Here is a 22,007-nt window from a genome sequence, read left to right on the forward strand (position 1 = left end):
GTTATGAAATAGCCTATTTATGGATAATGTGACATGCATTTATAGTGAGTACTAATATTTCTCTCTCTCTGTCCTTCCCTACAGATGGCCACTAATGGTGGACCCTCAAGGACAAGCGCTAAAGTGGATTAAGAACATGGAGTCCAAACGAGTAAATATTTCTCTCTCTCTCTCTCTCTCTCTCTCTCTCTCTCTCTCTCTCTCTCTCTCTCTCTCTCTCTCTCTCTCTCTCTCTCTCTCTCTCTCTCTCTCTCTCTCTCTCTCTCTCTCTCTCTCTCTCTCTCTCTCTCTCTCTCTCTCTCTCTCTCTCTCTCATATATATATATATATATATATATATATATATATATATATATATATATATATATATATATATATATAAAGTTCATTGAGACTACAGAGAGCATTATTTTGCAGTAAATGCCTTGATAACAAATACAGACATCAGAGCAGAACAGAAACATTGGAAACGAGACTGGCATGATAATTAGACAGCATTAGATCTAATTCTCCATGGAGAAAAACGTAACCCACATTCAGCGCCAACCTTTCCAGAGTTACGATGCCGCATCACACGACTCACCGTCTAACCCTCAGACGAGCCATTTTCAGGAGCCCTTAATTAGAATACAGGAACTCAAGCTCAATCCTCTTGTGAGTTGGAGACTGCCTTCCCTGTGAGGCCGTGTCTCCTCACCTGTTCTCCTTCAGCACAATACACCTTCCATTTATCACTCCCTGAACACAGACGCACATTAATACACTCGCTTTCTGTGTCTCTGTGTCAGAGATGGTTTTGTTTGTTGTGCATGGATGGTTGGTAGGTAGATGTATGTATGTATGTATGGATGTATGGATGTGGATAGACATATAGGCTGTCAGGTGTGTTCAGAAGAATATATAAGAGGACATGCATTTTCTTACAGTCTCTCATCTCTCAGGATAATTTGCTGTTCTGCTTCAGTCTCTGTTCCTCCTCTGTCTCTTTGTCTGTGACCTTTTCCTCCTCTTTGCAGGTCTTTTCTCATCTGTAGTGGTGAGTGTCTGGAGCGGCGAGTGCCATTCACACGCTACAGTTAAACGCTGACATTTAAGAACAATAACAAAATGACAGAGCTGAAGCTTTTCTGCCTCCTCCAGCTCTTCTCTGTCGCTTACACGTCCCATTTTCTTTCTTCAGTGTCCATTTATCACTTTTGAATCTTATTTATCTTCTCTGCCTTTACTTTTTTCTCCTTAGCTGATGTCATTATCTCGTCCTCTGTGTGTCCTTCATGTTGTCTTCTAGTCCTCATGTTCTCTCTCTTTGACAGGGGTTGAAGTTAATAGACCTGCAGATGCCGGATTTTTTGAGGATCCTGGAGAATGCAGTGCAGTTTGGTTCCCCGGTTCTCTTACAGAACGTCCAAGAGGAACTAGATCCTTCACTGGCGCCCATCCTCAACAAGTCCCTCACACGAGTTGGTCAGTCCCCAACCAACACACACACACACACACGACTCAACAATGACTGATAAAAATACTTGAAATGAATGAAGATGACAAGAGCCCGGAATGCATTTTTAGATTATTATAGTGGTGTGAATTACAGAAATATTTAAAGGTTATTTACCTTAAAAATGTATACATTTGTTGTAAATCATAATGAAATAAGGATTAAGCAAAATAAAATAAAATCACAAAAACTAAATCTATGACCTGGTTTCACAAACAGGTTGCATGATGTCATAAAGGGTGGAACTGCTTGTAAGGGCACTTTTCCAAAATGAGCGAGTGCTACGACAAACCGGAATGAGAGCAAGAGCACGCCCATCAATGACCTTCGCTCGTGTTACAGAAGCCGTCGACAGCGCTGTCATTTTGTTTTTAGACCACAAAATCAACAATGTCACTAAAGATGTGTGCTTTTTTGCTGTAAGGGAAAGATAACCTTGTTCAGCTTCCCAAATAAGGCATACGTTAAGACATCTGCAGAGCAACAACAGAGTTCTGCAAGTGTGTTTATTCCTGCAGGCGGTGAGAGAAACTGCATCAAATGTCTGTTTTGTTGGCAATCAGTGCGTACGTGCATATAATGTAGACAACATGAATGTATAGGGAATCGAAAGTTATCCAGGCATAATGCCATGATGTATTTCTTGTGTGTGTGTGTGTCTGTGTGTGTGCTGATGACTCATAAGCTCCGCCCACTACACACCTGCACAAGTTTAGCTGTTTTTGGATAGAATCGGTTAAGCGTTATCTGTGTTTTATAAATCTGATCAAACTAAAGACTCTTCGGAGATATGAAGGATGCATTACTACTCAAGATTAACACGAGACTGGCAGAAACTGTGTGTGTGTGTTATGTACCCTTGAAGATATATCAGTGCAAGATGCTTTCAGTTAAAACAGCTCAAACATGCATTTTAGTTTGAAACTAGCTTAAGCCTTGTCTGTGAAACCTGGGATATATTTTGTTATTGACACTTTATTTTAAAATATTTTGCAAAAAATAGCAAAAATTGAAATGAGGGCAATTCAAATGTGGCACAGTGATTAAAGATCCATTGTTTTTAGGTTCATGTCTAACAAGGAAATATTACATATATCTTGTGTGTGTTCTGCAGGTGGGCGTTTCTTGTTAAAACTGGGAGATAAAGAGGTGGAATACAGTCCTGAATTCCGTTTCTACATGACCACCAAACTGTCCAATCCACATTACACCCCTGAGATCTCTTCCAAAACCACCATTGTCAACTTTGCTGTTAAAGAACAGGTCAGTTTGTGTCATTGAACTTGTTCCCATGACAGAGGTCTTTGAGGATGAAGTATAACTCTGTGTACGTCAGGGTCTCGAGGCCCAGCTATTGGGGATCGTTGTGAGGAAGGAGCGTCCTGAGCTGGAGGAACAGAAGGACTCTCTGGTGATCAACATCGCCTCTGGCAAGAGGAAACTGCAGGAGCTGGAGGACGAGATCCTGCGGTGGGCGGCACACACTCTTACACGCGTCACAGCACTGCATTAACACCTTTATATGAGTGCCACTAACACATCAGCAACTCTAATAATCGGTGTGTTTATACTAGCAAATCTCACATTTTGCACTCATCCGTTTCCTTTGTGTGTGTACAGGTTGCTGAACGAGGCGACCGGCTCCCTGCTGGATGACGTTCAGCTGGTGAACACCCTTCAGACCTCCAAAGTCACGGCCACGGAGGTCGCAGAACAACTAGAGATCAGCGAACTGACCGAAAGCCAAATCGATACTGCCAGAGAGGTGAGAGAGAGAGAGGAATGAGGGGGAGGTCAAGGAGAGTGAGATGGTGTGAGGGAGGGTGCTGAAAGGGTTGCCAGATTGGATTAAAGATTGCAGTTCTGAATAAGGCAGAAAGATAAAAAGACTGCTGAGATGAGGATGTTGATAGCAGGAGAGGCAGATAAAGCTATAGACACCCATCTGTGTGTGTTTTTGTGTGTGTTCAGGCCTACCGCGCCTGTGCTCAGAGGGCGTCCATTCTGTTCTTTGTACTGAATGATCTGGGCTGTATAGATCCCATGTATCAGTTCTCTCTGGATGCCTACATCAACCTGTTCACCCTGAGCATAGAGAGCAGCCCCCGCAGCCACAAACTGGAGGAGAGGATAAACAACCTCAACAAACACCACACTTATGCCGTCTACAGGTCTGGAACACACACTTACACACATGCATATCTTTACAGAGGTGTGAAGGAGAAGTACTTTGATACTGTATTTGGAACACTTTCACTTTACTTGCACTTCTATGCCCCAGAGGTTCAATTTATTAAATCTTACAGATGCCTTCAGCATGTATTATTGCCGTTAAAACTCTAATATATATATTTTTTTAAATAACTGTATACTATTTTAATATATTTTAATTACTCCAGTCTTCAGTGTCATGTGATCCTTCAGAAATCATTCTGATATGCTGATCTGCTGGTCAGGAAACATTTCTTATCGTTATCAAAATTGAAAACCATCATACTTTTATGAATGGACAGCTCAAAAGAACTGCATTTTTAAATGTAATTTTGGTAGCAATGTAAACGTCTATAAAAGTCAATTGAATGGATCATTGCTAAATAAAAGTATTAATTTCTTAAATACCCCAAACTTTTAAAAAGTAGTGCATGTTTATAGCATTTATATCATAATTATGCATTCTAATTACACACAGTTAAATAGAGACAAAAAATAAACTTAATTTTTGATGTCACACACATTTTTATATAACTTTTTAGGCATAAAACTGTTGGAAATGCAGTCAAACCTAAATTTATTAAGACACCTTCAACATTTTCTCACATTATCACAATTTATTTGCTATAGTTAGAAAACGGTGATAAAATATGACAAGAACTCAGAGTTAGTGTCGGAACAAATTCACCTTGATAATGTCAGATAACTTTGAGGTTTGTAATGGATTACAGTCAACCAATCAGCTGTCAGCTGTTACATTTAAGTTCACCATTAGATCATACCAATTTAGGTCAACCAATGACCAAGCAATGCTTCATTTTGTTCAGTCTGTGGTGTAAAAGGTATGGAAGCCCTTTTCCGCCACTAAATAAAAAATAAAAAGAGTAATTGCGACTTATCTCAGAATTCAGACACTTTTTCCTCACAATTTTTTTTTATTGCGTGATATAATTTATTTTATTTATCGTGTGATATAAAGTCAGAATTATGACTGAGAAATAAAGTCAAAATTCTGAGGGAAAAAAAGCAATTACTCTTTTTATTATTTTATTTAGTGGCGGAAACAGGCTTCCATAAAAAGTTCACATTAGCAAATAAAGAAAAAACTCTTCAGCAAAACATGATCAGGTCAAAGTGTCTGAATAATGTTGGTCCCAAATGTGTATCAACTTTACCTTTAGTCCACTTGATGAAGAATTTTTGGGTATAATATGTCACAGTTGACTTTATTTTGCTATCCTCACTTACATAAATGAACTATAGTGTTTGTTTTGACTACATAAATGTAGTATATGTGTAAATGGCAGCTATGAAGTTACTATATAAGGCAAAGTGATGTTTAATTCTCAAACAATTGTCATTCTTTTAAGATGCAGTCTGAATGATTTGTTCATAAATTCTTCCGAATGATTAGTCCAAATAAATAAATAAAAGTTATTGGTGTGTTCGACAGCTCACACACTCTCTGAACGGTTCTTGTGAAGAGCTAGTTATAGTGAGTCTCAATTCTAACAGACTAACACTCCACTCCCACTATTCAACTAGGCTGTGATGGGATCAGCTCGTGCCTTCCTTTTAACCATCACACTTTCCATTATATTACTATGTCTGCATGCAATATCAGTAACTAAAAGATCTACTCAAGTATTTTTGTCATGAGTTATCTTTTTTAATGGGTTATATTTTTAACTCAAGTATAACTACTGGGTACTTTACGCACATGTTCGTATACAGTCACATTCAATCATTGTGTTGTCTCAGTTTGTTGTCATATTATGTGTGCCATAGATGTGATGTGTTTTAATCATACTAAGCTGACTTTCAGAGTGATGTCAGAGTGTTTGATCCGTTTGCAGATTCACCTGTCGAGGACTCTTTGAGTGTCACAAGCTCCTGTTCAGTTTCCACATGTGCGCTAAGATCCTGGAGGCGTCTGGGAAGCTCAGCATGGATGAATATAGCTTCTTCCTCAGGGGGGGACTGGTGAGGGCTGCGTGTGTGTGTGTGTGTGTGCGCGTGTGCGCGTGTGTGCGTGTGTGCGACTCCTGATTCTGAAAGTGGATTATTGGAAAGGATTGTCTTGACTTGTTTAAAAATGAAAAAAGTTCTCATATTACATAAAGCACTTTGTATGGTGTGTGCATGTGTGTTAGGTTCTGGATAAGAAGAAACAGATGGATAACCCCTGCTCTAACTGGCTGTTGGACTCTAACTGGGACAACATAACTGAACTGGATAAACTGACAAATTTCCATGGACTCATGGCCTCATTTGAGCAGTACCCTCGAGACTGGCACCTCTGGTACACCAATCCAGAACCAGAGAAAGCACCGCTTCCTGGTAATGTGTGTGTGTGTGTGTGTGTGTCAAGTTTTGTGTTCAATATGGGGACCTAATTTTAGGATAAGGTTAAGTTTAGGGGTGGGTAGAGAGATCATGTAAGGAATGTAACATTTCTGATTTCTCTTAAAGGGGACATATCATGACCTTTTCTGTTTTTAAGTGCTATAATCGTGTCCCCGGAGCCTCTCCAATTTCTCTCCCCTTTTGACATAGGAATGGGATCTTATTATAATATTACCGCCCCTAAATCTGCACGTTTCCACCCAGGGCAACGTTATTGTTTTCGCAAGCGACAAAGGGAAACAAGACCCTTGTGTGTATTTGAAAGTTTAAACACAACAAGAAATGTGAAAGAGAAGTTACTCACAAGACTTGACGTCTGACATCAATGTGTGTGTGTGTGTGTGTGTGTGTGTGTGTGTGTGTGTGTGTGTGTGTGTGTGTGTGTGTGTGTGTGTGTGTGTGTGTGTGTGTGTGTGTGTGTGTGTGTGTGTGTGTGTGTGTGTGGCAGACAATCAGACTGAGGCAGGAGCTGTGTACAGATAGGGCTGCATGCAGCACCTCTTTTGCATTTAAACGCACATGCACGAAAACAACCTGTTCTTGACTGTAGTGAGAAACGGGTATTTACAACATGGATTTTATAAATGATCTGTGGGGTATTTTAAGTTCAAACTTCACAGACACATTCTGGGGACACCTGAGACTTAAATTGCATCTTATAGGCATAATAGGTACCCTTTAACAATTCTGATTCCTATTGGTTTTAATAATGATTCCTTTAGTTCTTTTGAGGAAGACAGACAATCGAAATTAGTGTTGTAGTCAAGACCAGCTAATCTCCTAAATTCATAAAGATCCACATTACTGCCTGAGAAATGACTTATTTTTAATCAATACATATAATTAGAATAATACACTATGGAGCTGTTATACAAATCAAATGAAATCATTAACTAAATGTATATTTGCACTGGTGGCAGTACAGAAGATGCATCTGAATTGGTTACAATGCATGTAAATTACAAATGCAAAAATAATGTTGAGAATAAAGTTTAAAAAATGTTATGTAATGTTTGTATAAAAGCAATTTAATGTTTGTAGTCATGCTCAAATTTGTGAAAACAACTCTCTTGCTCTTGTGTTATTCCTTAATTATATCACATATATCACATTATAATATACCAATCTCATACATATACTTTTGGGCAACATTGTCTTGAATTTTGTGAGCATTTGTATTACTTGTGGTGTCTTTTTTGACACCAAATTTCTTATATCTCAAGTTAATTTCAAGTTATTGATTGCATCTGGAGCAGCAAGTTTTAGATCAATCACATTAATGATGTTAATAATTAAATCAGACAATGCACTGGCAATTTATTAGAGATATCCCAGCAGTTGTGGTCTTGACCTAGCCTGGTCTTACCAGACTCTCGTACATTTCATTTGTAGATTGAGTCTGGCCACTCTCCATTGACAAGTGTTTATTTCCGCGAAGGCAAGTACTCTGTTGAGGTTTAAAACTATTGGATCTGCCCAGAGCCACTCTGGATCTGCCATAACCAATCGCTAACGTTTGGTTGTGAAGTATGTCATGCGCCCTTTGCCTGTTTCACACATAAATGTGCACTTGTGCAGGCCACCTCAGTGATAAAAACACAGGATAAAACCTAAAACTCGTGCATTCGGATTGTGATTTATTTGTGATTGATTGGACGGGAGAGTTTTGTGATCGGGAACGCGGTGCTCACGTGGTCCGTAACATGATTGTATGCTGTAAATAAAATGTCATATGCTTGGTATGATAATAAATGCTGCTATAAATAATGGACTAATTCAAATGTTTACGTGCTTTTATTCTAATTAATTTGAGCGGTGATTAAATATATTGGTCTTGTAAATACTTGCCAGCATTTGGCAAGTCTATAAATGCATCCAAATAACAGCAAAGCGCAGCCGTACGGTGCTCTGCAGTGGTCAAAAATGATTATAAACAGTGAATTTTGAAGTTATATATTATTGAAAACTCAGAGATGTGGATTTGGACAGCTATTACATCACCACATGACCTTGCGTTTGTCAAAAGCAGTAGGTAACTCGGCCGGGGATTTTTACGTGGGTGGTGAGACACCGACGGCAATAAAATCATCAATCGTCCGAATAAGGCTTCAGCCAACTCCTTCATCAATAACGAAGCGAGCTGGAAAATCAAACTTTTCCCGAATTCACCCTATTGAGGAGGAGGGCCACCAACAAACCCCAGCAAAGATTGTTATTGCTCCGGCGTTAACTTCTGGATATTCGGCAGCGGTGCCACAACTGAATGAAAAGTTCTGAAACAAAATCCAGAGTCCTCTAAGTCTGAGACCGATACGAGACCTAGTACAAATGTGGCCGAGACCAAGATGAGAACAAGACTAATGGTCTTAAGACCGGTCTTAAGCACTACAACACTATTGTAAATAAATCGCTTCCAAATGATTTTCAATAAGGAATAAATGAAATGCAATTCTTGCAAAAGGTATTTAACTCATAATGTGTAACTTTATCTGGATGTTATATGAACTACCAGTCAGCAACTACGCTTTAAGTTTCATAAGCCTTAGTATATCATGTTCAAAAAAACTTTGTTGCACTGGATGAATACACAGTTGCGCTGATTGTGATTTATATGATTTTTAATTCACCACAAAGAATCAGCTCAAAAGAGTCTCATGTTTAGCTATTAATATCATTACACTGTAAACAGTGTGTGGTTTTCAATCACTAAAAACAAGAATAATAATTTGTTTGGGAATTAGGTTAAATTACATTGGTTGTGGTGTATGTGTATGGTTTGTTTCACAATAAAGAACAGATGAAGTAAAGTCATTCATTTGGAAATCAGAGCCATTGTCGGAGTTGTATGGCTTTATGTGCTCTGTCCCTATCAGCAGAAGAAGGCATGTGCGGGAACTATTAACAGAAGCAAACATCATTCAGTTCCGGTGAAAAAAACGTTCTCCGCTCGCGGCTCCTAGTAAGGGGATAGAAAATATCATTAGTGCAGTATGAAAACTATGGAGTCAATGAAAAGACCTCTTTTAAAGTTAGTGGAGTGAAACACATTATCAGCTTGTTTCTTAATTTCCCTCTTCATTTCTCTTCTCTCTCTCCCTTCCTGACTTTGAATGTCACGATCTGCCTCCTTGCTTTGTTTTTCCTCTCTTTCTCTCTCTCTGCGCAGGAGAATGGAAAAACAGCTGCAATGAGCTACAGAGGATGCTGATTGTACGATCTCTCCGACAGGATCGCATCTCTATCTGCGTCACGGCTTTCATCATCAACAACCTGGGTGCTCAGTTCGTAGAGCCACCCATCCTCGATATGAAGGCTGTGAGTGACACGCACACGCACACACATATTGGTTTTTCATGTTTTATGGGACATTTCCATAGACATAATGATTTTTATATTGTACAAACTGTATATTTTATCTCCTAAACCTACCCATCACAGAAAACTTTCTGCATTTGTACATTTTTCAGAAAAAAAATCACTTGTGTGATTTTATAAGCTCTTTTCCTCATGGGGAAAAAAAATTCTTCAGAAGGATTTTGGATATTGAAATCTTTGTGAGGACATTTTTATTTTTATGTTATGACAGTCTTCATAACACAGGGTTAACCTGAACCACACACACTTAGAGAGAGAGAGAGAGAGAGAGAGAGAGAGAGAGAGAGAGAGAGAGAGAGAGAGAGATTAGTATTGAAATGAATCAGTGAGCAAAAATAAATAAAAAAATGTGTTCTTCATATCATTGTGGCTCCAGGGTGATATATGAAAACAGGAAAGTTTTGCGTTACATTAAGGTGAAATGTACCATGAATATCAAGGACACCATTCTATAAGAAGCTGACGTTTTCAGCTTTTGAAATTTAATGTGATACTGCTTTATAACTTAAGTTAACTCTGGATCTCTGGAGCACACTATAGCAACCAACACCAGGGCTTTGATTTTTATTTTTGCTGTATTTAAAAAATGTATTTATTTTTTGCTGTCCTTTGTCTTCATCTAGACAGAGAGAGACTGCATTAAATAAATCATATATGCTTTAGGATTAACTAAATACGATTTGACTTTTGCATTTACTTATAAAATAGAACCGGTTAGACCTGTCTGCAGTTATACCAAACCCATTTATTGTGTGTGTGTGTGTGTGTGTGTGTGTGTGTGTGTGTGTGTGTGTGTGTGTGTGTGTGTGTGTGTGTGTGTGTGTGTGTGTGTGTGTGTCAGGTTGTAGCGGACAGCAGCATGAGGACTCCTCTGATCTTTGTGCTGTCCCCTGGTGTGGACCCAACGGCAGCACTGGTTCAGCTGGCAGAGACGTCAGGCATGGGTCAGCGCTTCTTTGCCCTCTCGCTGGGTCAAGGCCAGGCACCCATAGCAACGCGGCTGATCAAAGAGGGAGTCGCAAATGGTGAAGTGATCTCCCTCTCTACTGCTCTGCCTCTGTTTTTACCACTTTATTTATCTTCCTGTTTGTAGCTTCCTCTGCCAACTCTTAACAATCCACCGTTAAAATGCTTCAGTTAGATGAGTAGATCAAAATGTATCACAGTTTCCTCGACAGCTTAACTGTTTTCAACACTTATAAAAAAAATATATATATAGATATAATTATTAATTATTAATACAGCCTTGGTAATAAAAAGAGACTTCTATCAAAAACATTTGAAAAATCTCACTGACCCCAAACCTTTTATTGGTAGTTAAGTGTATATAAGTCCACATTTTTGCAACAAAAGCAGTTGTATTTTACATATACAGGAGTCTTTTGTCCACTCTTTCTGACCCTGTGAATTAAACTGTTTGCTGCTCACAGTTACATTTATCATTTATGCATTTGGCAGATGTTTTTATCCAAACTGACTTGCATTGCATTTAAGTTATATTGTCTGAGTTCGGGAAAGTTGCTTTAGGGTGCTTTCACCCTTGGTTTGATTGCTCGCCCTGGCCCCACTGGATTGAGTTCACATGATATTATTTGGGTCCGAACCGCAATGCGTTGGCATCATCAAAGCAGCAACTAATGCTTGGTAACAATGATGCAGGAAAGGTGGCAAAATGCACCTCACTTTTATACTTATTCTGTTTTTTTAACCTTTGGTTTGTTCAAAGCATCATCAGCACATAACGAGTCTTGCGTCTATCAGCCGCTAATATACTGCAAATGTTGAATCTAAAGAACGCGGGAGTCCATTTCTGCTGAAGGCGAGCAGAAATGAGATACACATTGGGTCTCACAAAACGTTTGTACGCACGTGAATTTGTTCTGAACCTCGTTCTGATGTTAGTGAATTTTGCGTTTCCTAAATGAGCGGCCATGTGCACAAGGTTAGTCATTTGCATAAAACACACCCAAGCCATCTCCATCAGTGGCGGCTACTGGTCTGTCAGAGAGGGGAAGCTCATTTTTGGCCAATTATCTTATTTATTTAAAAGTAAATTCTGCCCTACGTTCCTTTTCAAGAAAATGGTCTTTTACCCTGTGAATGAATGAACGATCTAAAAAAATATTAAACTCTGTAAAACTGAAACAAGGAATGTGGTGTATAATTGTGTGAAATGTATGATGAAAATCAAGCAATTTCCCCAAGCAAATATCAAAGAAATAGGTTGCAGAAGTTTTTATTTCGACTGAATTTGAGAAATCCGCGATGGGACTGAGCGCGAATCGCTTCAGTGATTCCTTATAGTACAGAATCGCTGTCAGTCAAAAGGAGATGCAGACCCTACAATCAACACGCAGAAGCTCGGAGTCCGGGCCAGCCCACTCCCCATTCACTCCTAGAGACGCTGAGCGTCCGTGGGCGGGACATAATCGCAGCGTTTATCCAATGACCGTCTAGTTTCGAAGCGCTGAAAAAAAACGTTCAAAGCAGCCCCATTGAAGTCAATGGACGCTGGGCTTCAATAGGGAAATGCACTGTGACGCTGCGGGAATGTATGAGAAGGAAATCGAGTCAGCCGACCTGCTATATGTAACTGATTCTGAACGAACTCGTCTTTGAGATGAACGTTTTCTAACGCATTTTTAGTCAATACAATGTTAATATAATAGTACATATTTGACCATTAATTTTGTGACATTATAAGGGAAGCCGAGCTTCCCTTGCAGTCTTAAAGAAATCGCCACTGATCTCCATATAAGGGCTTTCTGCACATACACACCCAAACCATCTCCATATAAGGGCTTACCGCACACGCTTTCTTTATAGCCCGCTTTCACTCTCCTCAAACTTGCCGCTGTTTATAGATGTGCTCTCACCTGGATCCTCATTGTTTGTGGACAAGACAGAGTTGTCTGCGATTCTTCCTCTTGAAAAGTCATGCAGTGTGAAAGCTCCTGACGCCGGTCCATCTTGCAATGTTAACACAGCAGTGACTGAATGCTACTCCAGATAATCATGCAGTGTGAAAAGAACTGATCTGACGAGTTTGATAATGGTGCAGTCTGAACTTGACATTAGATGTAGTCTGTATGTAAATGACCTCTGTTATGACTGACTGAATCAATATTGATGTGTTTGGCAGTCATATGTTAATGTCTTCATGGTTAGCTAATAAACAACAACCTAGCAATGCTACTTAGCAATCAAATAAGAACACTTGGGTAATCACACACAACACCCTAGCACTGGCAAGCACCACTTACATTTTCTTCAGAAAATGTAAAAAATATATAATTTACTTTCACTTTTTATAATAATTAACAAACTCTCTTTTTCTTTGGTAGGTCACTGGGTGTTTCTGGCTAATTGTCACCTGTCTCTCTCTTGGATGTGTGAGCTGGATAAGTTAGTAGACGAGTTGCAAGTCCAAGAATGTCATCCAGATTTCCGACTGTGGCTAAGCTCCTCCCCTCACCCAGAATTCCCCATCGCCATCCTGCAGACAGGCATCAAAATCACTACTGAGCCTCCCAGGGTACACATATATACGTGTACAATGCACACTGTAGTCTGATGTTTGAGATGCTGTGTGCTGTAATTAAAGTGGTCTTTGTGTGTGTGTGTGATTGTGTTTCTCTGTAGGGGGTGAAGTGGAATATGAAGCGTCTCTATCAGCGGGTGTCTGAGTCTCAGTTCTCTCGCTGCTCGCGGCCACTGCTGTACCGCAGGCTGCTCTTCACTCTCTGCTTCTTCCACAGCATCATACTGGAGAGGAGGAAGTTCCTACAGCTCGGCTGGAACATCATCTACAGCTTCAACGACTCGGACTTTGAGGTAAAGACAAAGAAAGACAAGGATGTCTGTGTTTTCCTACCGGAGAAGTATGTGTCCAAACGTTTGGCCTGTACTGTATATCATCTAAAGCAATTACAACAAATTTCAAAACAAGGAAACAAACCATTTTAAACATATCAAAGATTGTACATTTAAAGGTAAATTATTTTAATCTGCTGGAGCATTAAACCTAAATGCTTTCTTCCAAAAAAACGTTCTTAACTAAACGTGAAGACAGTGAAGATATACACAGTCATGTGAAAAAGACTATTGAATTCTGTGGTTTTACATATCCGGACATCATTTAAAAAAAAATCATCTGGTCCCTTGGGAGTTCTTAAAATTAGGTAAACACAACCTAAGCTGAACAACAACACATAAAATATTACACAGTGTCCTTATTTAGCAAAAACTAGGCCAAAATGAAAAAAACATGGATGACAACCTAAGCACACCCTTACTGTTAACATAGGAATTAAGAGGGTAACCATCAGCCAGTCCCAGCTAATCAAAGCCTTTGATTAATTTATCATGAGCACGTGTGATCACCTCTGTAAAAGCAGGAGTTCTGGCAGTGTGCTGGTCTGGAGCACTCAGGTGCCAAGGAGGAAACCACAATATCTTAAAGAAGCATGTGTTACTGCCATGAATCTGGGAAGGGTCATTTCCAAACAATTTGAAGTCCATCGTTCTGCAGTAAGCGAGATTATTCACAAGTGGAAAATATTCAAGACAGTTCAAGACAGTCTTCCCAGGAGTGAACGTCCCAGCAAATCCACCCCAAGGTCAGACCGTGCAATGCTCAGAGAATTCGCAAAACACCCAAGAGCTGCACCTCACACTCTACAGCCCTCAGTTTACATGTTAAATGTTAAAGTTTATGACAGTAAAATTAGAAAAGGACGGGACAAGTATGGCATGTTTGGAAGGGTTGCCAGGAGAAAGCTTTCTCTCTCTAAAAAGAACATGGCAGCAGAGCTTAGGTTTGCATCCAAACAAACCACAAAACCTCTGGAACAATGTCGTTTGGACAGACAAGACCAAAGTGGAGATGTTTGGACATAATGCACTGCGCCAAGTTCGGCGAAAACCAAACACAGGATATCGGCACAAACAGCTCATAAACTGTCAAGCATGCTGGTGGAGGGCTGATGATTGTTGGCTTGTTTTGCAGCCACAGGACTTTGGCACATCACATTCATTGAGTCAACCATCAACTCCTCTTTATACCAAAGTATTCTAGAGTCAAATGTGAGGCCAGCTCAGATCCCAACGGCTGAAAACGAAAAGAATCAAGGTGTTGCCTAGTCAAAGTCCAGACCTCAACCCAAATGAAATGTTGCGGAGGGACCTTAAGAAAGCTGTACATAAACAGATGCCTGCAAAGTGCAAACCTCCATGAACTGACGCGATGTAAAGAAGGGCGGGGCCAAAATTTCTCCACAATGATGGGAGAGACTGTCATACAGAAAATAGTTCCTTCAACTTTTAATTGCTCTAAAAGTGGCTCTACAAGCAATTGAATCATTGGGTGTACTTAGTTTGTCACATATGGCTTTTCCAATTTGGCTTTATTTTTTGTTAAATAATCTAATATGTCATGTGTTGTTGTTCAACTGAGATTGTATTTACCTAATTTGAAGACCTTCTCTAAGCATCAGATTTTTTTTAAGTTCTGACACATAAAACCACAGTTCTAAAGGATGTCCTTTCTATATATATATATATATATATATATATATTAGGCTACAAAATTATTAGGACTTTTTCAAAGTTATTATAGTTATTATAGCATGCTTCTCATCCATGCTCATATTATCCTCGATGACACTGAGTATTCACCTTTGCATCCTGGTCACGTTTTAGCCTAGATTTTGTATAATATTTTAAGATTAAGATAAGCTGCATATTTAATATGTATTGCCTATGGCTATAAAATTCTTATTGGGAAAAAAACATGTAAAAAAAAAAAAAACATATTAATCTATTGAAATCTCCACTGACTATATCTCTGACAGCCGTATGATTGTGTTTACAGTAATCACTCCTCTGTCTTTGTCTTTCAGGTGAGTGAGAATCTTCTGAGTCTTTATCTGGATGAGTATGAGGAAATCCCCTGGGATGCTCTCAAGTTCCTCATCGCTGGGATCAACTATGGAGGACATGTGACCGACGACTGGGACCGGCGTCTGCTTACCACTTACATCAACCAATATTTCTGTCCTGCTGTTGTTGATACACCGTTCTTCAAGTAAGTTCACACACACACTTTTATCAAGCTAAATAAGGACATCTGTTGTTTTATAAATTCTGTTATATAAATCTAAAGTAACATTTTTTTTTACTTATTTTATTTTATGAATATCCCTGAAGTAAAGTTTTGCCAGATTTAACTTACTTCTGGGGACAAATTTGTCCCCAAGCTACAGTAGTAAACCAACCCACACACAGAGAATTTCTAATGTACTCTCAATTCGGTCCAAACACTGTACAATAAGTTTAGTGTTAGTATGATCATCATTCTTAGTCACAGCTTTTGAATATTATGAAGAGATAGAGCGTCCCCATATGGCGAGACTGTTTGCCTGGTTCCAAAAGCACATTGAAATCACACACACTCTCACGGACAGATCTTCTCATTACTTGCTCACATACAAACGTTGCATCGAATATATGTCAAGCCATCACACACACGCACCCTTTGATCCCTGACACCACTCTTTGCCCTGCTGTGAGGATTCCCATGTGTCTTCTTCAGCTGGTAAGTCTGCCGCCACAGTTCTGATCTAATAAAGACCAACAGCTCCCCCATGGGGCCGAAAGTTGAACCTCGTAGTGTCTGGTGTAAAATGTGTTCCACTTCCTCTGAGTCTGCTGGTCTTTCAGGACCCAGCAACACCGCATACGCTGATGGAACATCTGTTACTATAGCAACCACATCCTATAATTACCTTCAATCAGTACCTCCATGGTGACTTGAGTGCACAGCAGAGGCAGCTCTAAAGTTTTAGGTAGTAGTAAAAAGGAAATATAAAGTTGGTGGCTGAAATAGAAATTGCCAGTAATTACAGTATCTGTAAAGTTTTAATGACGAACAATGAGCTAATATCAATTATTTCATATAAACTCTAGATGAAAACTAAAGACTGTTATTTTGGGAATGTGATGAAATTACTGTACATCATTTTTATGAGCCAATTTAACCATTCACACCAAATCCTTTGCTAGATGACACAAAGTTGAAACATATTCACCAACTGTTTATTGTAGTGCAACTTCAAGACAAGTATATCATCATATGCACAAATCAGTGTTATTTTAGTAGTATTTGTATACAATTATAATATTTATTAATATTTTGAATTTAATTTTCACTTTTTGGTTTGATTTTTCTTTCATTTAAATAGGGATTTTTCTTTTTGAGTTTTAATAATTTTAGCACTCTAGCTTCAACTTTTATATATATATATATATATATATATATATGGTGTTAATAATTAATAGTTCAAATTAATACATGAAATGCACCTACTCCGCTCCAGACTTATGTAGTTCATCTTACATTTAATAAAGTCGATGGTGATGTGAAGCAGGGCAACCACTCACTGTGTGATGGAGCCTATAGAATGCATTTATATGCCCCTAAAATTCAAGATATCATGAACTGTTGTCTCATATTTATATCATGATATAGTTTAGCAAAATCACACAAGTAACATTGATTTTATACAACAATAAATAAGTTAATATTGTGTTATATTTTAGAAACAATATTGTCTCAATTTTTCAAAACAAAATTTTTACCTAAAAAGCCAGAGCAGAAATATTGTGCGTCTCTGTGTAACAAACAGGAGTGTTTTGTGTACCATTTACTTAATTCCTGAATGAATTGATTGAATGAATGACGCTGTGTCTGAGATAAAAAATAAAAAAAAAATCAGTAGGTGCTATTTTGAATAAGTAATTACTTCATGGCTGTTAAAAAAGTATGTGCTATATTGTGTGAATGTGTGTTGTGTGAATGTAATCCGGACTTACTACATTCATCATGAAGTTATTATCATGTGATCAACCAGTGACATTTGCGTCACTTCACAAATCCTCTCCCACAGCCTCATGGGATAGTAGTGTCCATCATATGCACACTTCAGAATCTTACCGGAAGTACTAGGCCACCCAGGCACTTTCTGCCTACTCTTTTATGAGTACACACATCTTATGCCACACACTGTTTTTCTATTAGATACGGTAGTAGGTAAGTGTGCATTTCAGATGCAGCCAATGACTTAGTCATTTAGACATTTACCACCAACTACTGGCAGTTTATTATTCACTTTATCATTTCATTAAAGACGGCATGAAATAAAATTTTACAATTCATATTTTTTAATATGTAATATTGTAGTTTTTACTATAAATAATGTATCTGTGCACTTCATTAACTTTAAAAAAATATATTTTACCCTTATAATCTTTAATCAAATACATTAACCTCCCCTCCCCTCTCGAAACGACTTCTCTTCTCTCCCGGTCATGTGCTATGCCGTGAGGGCGGGGCTATCGCGCTCCGTCTCGTTTCTGCGCCGCTTCTCAGACGCCGGTCGCTGAGGCCATTCAAATCTGCCTCCATTTTGTTAGCAACGCCCAACTTCTAACGATACAATCAGTTCCCGAAGGATGAAACCAAGCCCCGTCCTACATTTTTTCTAATTTAAGAGGCTGTTTTACCTGTCCTGGATATACATCACCATAAAGAGAAAAAGACGATCTCAACTTCCGTTTTATGCCGACTTTAAAGCTATAGTTTACCTAAAAATGTTTATTCTGTCAGAATTTATTCACCTTTGTGGCCGTTAAAGCCTAAAAACATGTATGTGTCATAAATTCAACGTTGAATCAAAAAAAAAAGTTTAAAAAAATTCTAAAGCTACTTTTTCTAATGTCTATTTGATGCTTTTCTCATTTCACACAATAATGAGTTCAAATAATCTTTTGTGAATAATTTATTGTGTAGGGTCTCCTCCTTGGTCCCTTACTATGTTCCACGTGATGGACCGCAGGCCTCATATGTGGACTTCATTGGTAAGTTACCAGCGCTGGAGCACCCAGAACTATTCGGTCAACACCCCAACGCTGACATCGCCAGCCAGATCACGGAGGCTCGAACCCTCTTCCACACACTGCTGTCTCTGCAGCCGCAGGTCACCAGCACTGACACCACCAACACCGGAGCCAGCAGGGAAGACAAGGTGTCTATACACTCTGGGCATGCTGCTATTATTGCATGTTTGTAAGGACTTTCAGCATATGTGGCATTTTGAATGTGTAACTCTGTGGGGTTTTTTTAGGTGTTGGAACTTTCTGCTGATGTTCTGCAAAAGATTCCCGCTGAGATTGACTATGAGAGGACTAGAAAGTTACTGAAGGATGACCTTTCACCTCTGAATGTAGTACTGCTGCAGGAGATTCAGAGATATAACACACTGCTGCACACCATCAGGTGTGTGTGTGTGTGTGTGTGTGTGTGTGTGTGTGTGTGTGTGTGTGTGTGTGTGTGTGTGTGTGTGCGCGCGCGCTTGTTTTTGTGAAATATCAGGAATACACAAATGTGTATAATAACATGGGTATGACACAAGTATTACAAGGAGAGGGTGAAATGAGGACATTCCCCATGTCCCCACTTTTCAAAAGGCTTATAAATCATACAGGATGAGTTTTTTTGACAAAGTAAAAATGCAGAATGTTTCCTGTGATGGGTAGGTTTAGGGGTTGGGGCAGTGTAAGGGGATAGACAATACGGTTTGTACAGTATAAAAACCATTACGCCTATGGAACATTTCACAAAAACAAACGTGTGTGTGTGTGTGTGTGTGTGTGTGTGTGTGTGTGTGTGTGTGTGTGTGTGTGTGTGTGTGTGTGTGTGTGTGTGTGTGTGTGTGTGTGTGTGTGTGTGTGTGTGTGTAAGTGTGAGAGAGAGCGTATCAGTCATATGTGATGTCGAATATCAATATTGACATACTAACCTTGGTGTTTTGCTGTGTTTAGACGGTCTCTGTTAGAGCTGGAGAAAGGCATTAAAGGTCTGGTTGTGATGTCCAGCAGTCTAGAGGAGATATTTAACTGCATCCACGATGCCCGTGTGCCTTCTCTCTGGGAAAAGGTAAAGGGCGACACTATACACCGCATCGTAACAGAAATTAATCTGACTGTCTTCCGTCCTTGTCTTGGTTTTGTTTAGTTAAGTTAAAGTCAACTAAATGTCTGTGAATTTTCATCTAGGTTTAGTCAATGAAGACGTAGTCATGCTGTCATCATGGTTCAATCACAGTTATTTTGCTCAAAATTATAATCAATGATTGTCATTTTCAGTTTACATTTCATCAGAATTATTACACTTTTACCCATGAGCACAAATCAAAAGAAATGTCATCTCATACGCATGGTTTATTTGACCTCATCTATTGTACTGATTTATTATCATATATATTAACACATTCTCTACATTATGGAAAATGGTAAAACAAGACAATTCTCTCAAAAACTAAACTGGGGTAATTTTTAATTTTTTTGTATTAAAACAACAACAAAATACACTTTGTCCATGTTGATCCATGTTTGGATTTATTACAGCTTATCACTGAGAAGATTTGATGACAGATTTAGTTGCTTGTGACAAAGAAAACTGTCTGAATGGCACCTCATTTTAGCAGAATATTTCAAATGGAGATTCCTGAACTCCAGCTTACTTATTTGCCAGTGTTTTCAGATGATTGAAGTGTAGAGAGAGCGTGTGCGTATAGTTGCCATTAAAGGTTTTATCGTTAGGATTTTAGGATTGCATAGATCAAGTAAAACACTGGGCAGAAAATGTATCTTTTTATCAGAAAGCTCTGATTAGAGGATTTAAAATCTTGACAATCTGGCAACCTCAAACATGACCACTCGTGGGCATTTGTTAAAAAGTACGTATCTGTAATATTTTGTATCCCTTTTTTTTATTCAACAAAAACAAAGAGGGATTTTGGTAACATTGGTAATATTTTTTAACCATTCTAGTCTCATCTTTTTTGTCAAAGATATTCCGTGTTGATATAGTCACAGTTTTCCTGATCATGTTGGTGTCGTCTCTTCTTTGTCATGAAAAAAAAACTTTATCATCAAGGATTTCGTTAGCGAAATTAACACTACTTCCTTCCTTCACTACCGCTCAGAAGTTTGAAGATTTGTTTTATAAATTTTATTTCTCATGTTCCTTTTTTAATGTTTTTATGAACCCTCTTATTCTCAGAAGGCTGCTTTAAAAAAACACTTATATTGTGAAATATTACTACCATTTAAAATGTACTATTTTAATATATTTATGTTTTAAAATATAATTTTATTTCTGTGATCAAAGCTGAATTTTCCACATCCTTATACTCTTCTTCAGTGTCACACGATCTTTCAGAAATGATTCTGATATGAGGATTTGCTGCTGAAGAAACATTTCAGATTATTATCAGTTGAGCTGTTTAATATTTTTGTGGAAACCGATACATTTTTGAAGGTTTTTTAAAATTTAAAATCTTCTCAAACTATTTTAAAAAGTCTTAACTGTCACTTTTAATCAATTTAATGCTTCTACGATGAAGAAAAGTATTAATTTCTTTCAACAACAAAAACATCTTACCCCAAACTTTTGAACAGAAGTGTGTATAGTGTATATCTAGGCTTGGCTTCTCTGCACAGAATACATGCACTGTTTCAAATCTGACCAAAACAAGTCGTCTTGGAGAGTAGCATATGCTCCCTATGAAATTCTATCTAGGTGAGCTTCTCACTGGGTTTTGGAACAGTGCTTATAACTATGAAGCGCACACACCGGGTCATGTTGTAGTTGTAATTCAGCCCTGCGTGAGTGTGTGAAAGTGGGCTGTAAGGTCAGAGGTGTGAGTTTAGCGGAGAGCATCAGCAGTGTGTGAATGAATGGTTGAGAGGTTTGCTCTGTGAAGGATGAGGTGAACAGAGCAACATTTAGAGGATTAAACACACACACACACTCCGCTCGTTTGTTGTTGAGTGAGAGCTGCTTGATTCATGTCAAGAATGCACAGGCCTCGGCCAGCATAACGTGGCACTGATGCTTTTGTGTGTGTGTTAAGGTCAACAAGGTCTGTGTGTGTTAGACCTTGAGCTATGCAGTACAGCCTTATTATACTGTGTGTGTGTGTGTGTGTGTGTGTGTGTGTGTGTGTGTGTGTGTGTGTGTGTGTGTGTGTGTGTGTGTGTGTGTGTGTGTGTGTGTGTGTGTGTGTGTGTGTGTGGTCCTGGTACTCCCTGCATTGTGAGGTCCAAATGACATTTTTTAATCCCCATGAGGAAACAATCATACAGATGGATCATTTTTGAAAATGTAAAAATGAAAAGATTTTCTGTGATGGGTAGGGTTTGGTTTAGAGTTAGGGGATAAAATATACAGTTTGTACAGTATAAAAATCATTATGTCTATGTAATATCCCCATTAAAGGTGTGTGTGTGTGTGTGTACTCACAGGCTTCTTGGTTCACTGCAAAGGATAATTGCACTCAAATAAGCTGAATAAACAGAACCACGATTACTTGAAGATCTTCAGTAAGCGTATGGCCTATATACTGATCCAAACGCCAATCCATCCATCCCTCTATTCACTCTCTTCCACCGTCTTTCT

At 38.7% G+C, this 22,007-nt stretch overlaps 1 protein-coding gene across 2 annotated transcripts in view; it reads left to right on the top strand.

Moving 5' to 3' along the window:
* dnah2 (dynein, axonemal, heavy chain 2) overlaps positions 1–22,007 on the top strand; it is a 234,435-nt gene that overhangs the window by 199,799 nt on the left and 12,629 nt on the right. For both annotated transcript variants that reach the window (XM_067446627.1, XM_067446618.1), the window contains 16 exons: positions 85–151; positions 1,314–1,464; positions 2,610–2,758; positions 2,832–2,965; positions 3,116–3,260; positions 3,467–3,666; positions 5,563–5,689; positions 5,860–6,046; positions 9,279–9,427; positions 10,329–10,512; positions 12,832–13,022; positions 13,130–13,321; positions 15,388–15,572; positions 18,336–18,570; positions 18,670–18,821; positions 19,367–19,481. In XM_067446627.1, coding sequence (XP_067302728.1) covers positions 85–151; positions 1,314–1,464; positions 2,610–2,758; positions 2,832–2,965; positions 3,116–3,260; positions 3,467–3,666; positions 5,563–5,689; positions 5,860–6,046; positions 9,279–9,427; positions 10,329–10,512; positions 12,832–13,022; positions 13,130–13,321; positions 15,388–15,572; positions 18,336–18,570; positions 18,670–18,821; positions 19,367–19,481 — 2,563 coding nt within the window. The remainder of the gene's footprint in view (positions 1–84; positions 152–1,313; positions 1,465–2,609; positions 2,759–2,831; positions 2,966–3,115; positions 3,261–3,466; positions 3,667–5,562; positions 5,690–5,859; positions 6,047–9,278; positions 9,428–10,328; positions 10,513–12,831; positions 13,023–13,129; positions 13,322–15,387; positions 15,573–18,335; positions 18,571–18,669; positions 18,822–19,366; positions 19,482–22,007) is intronic.

This window comes from Pseudorasbora parva, chromosome 1 (assembly GCF_024679245.1).
Source record: "Pseudorasbora parva isolate DD20220531a chromosome 1, ASM2467924v1, whole genome shotgun sequence".
In the NCBI taxonomy this organism is placed as follows: domain Eukaryota; kingdom Metazoa; phylum Chordata; class Actinopteri; order Cypriniformes; family Gobionidae; genus Pseudorasbora; species Pseudorasbora parva.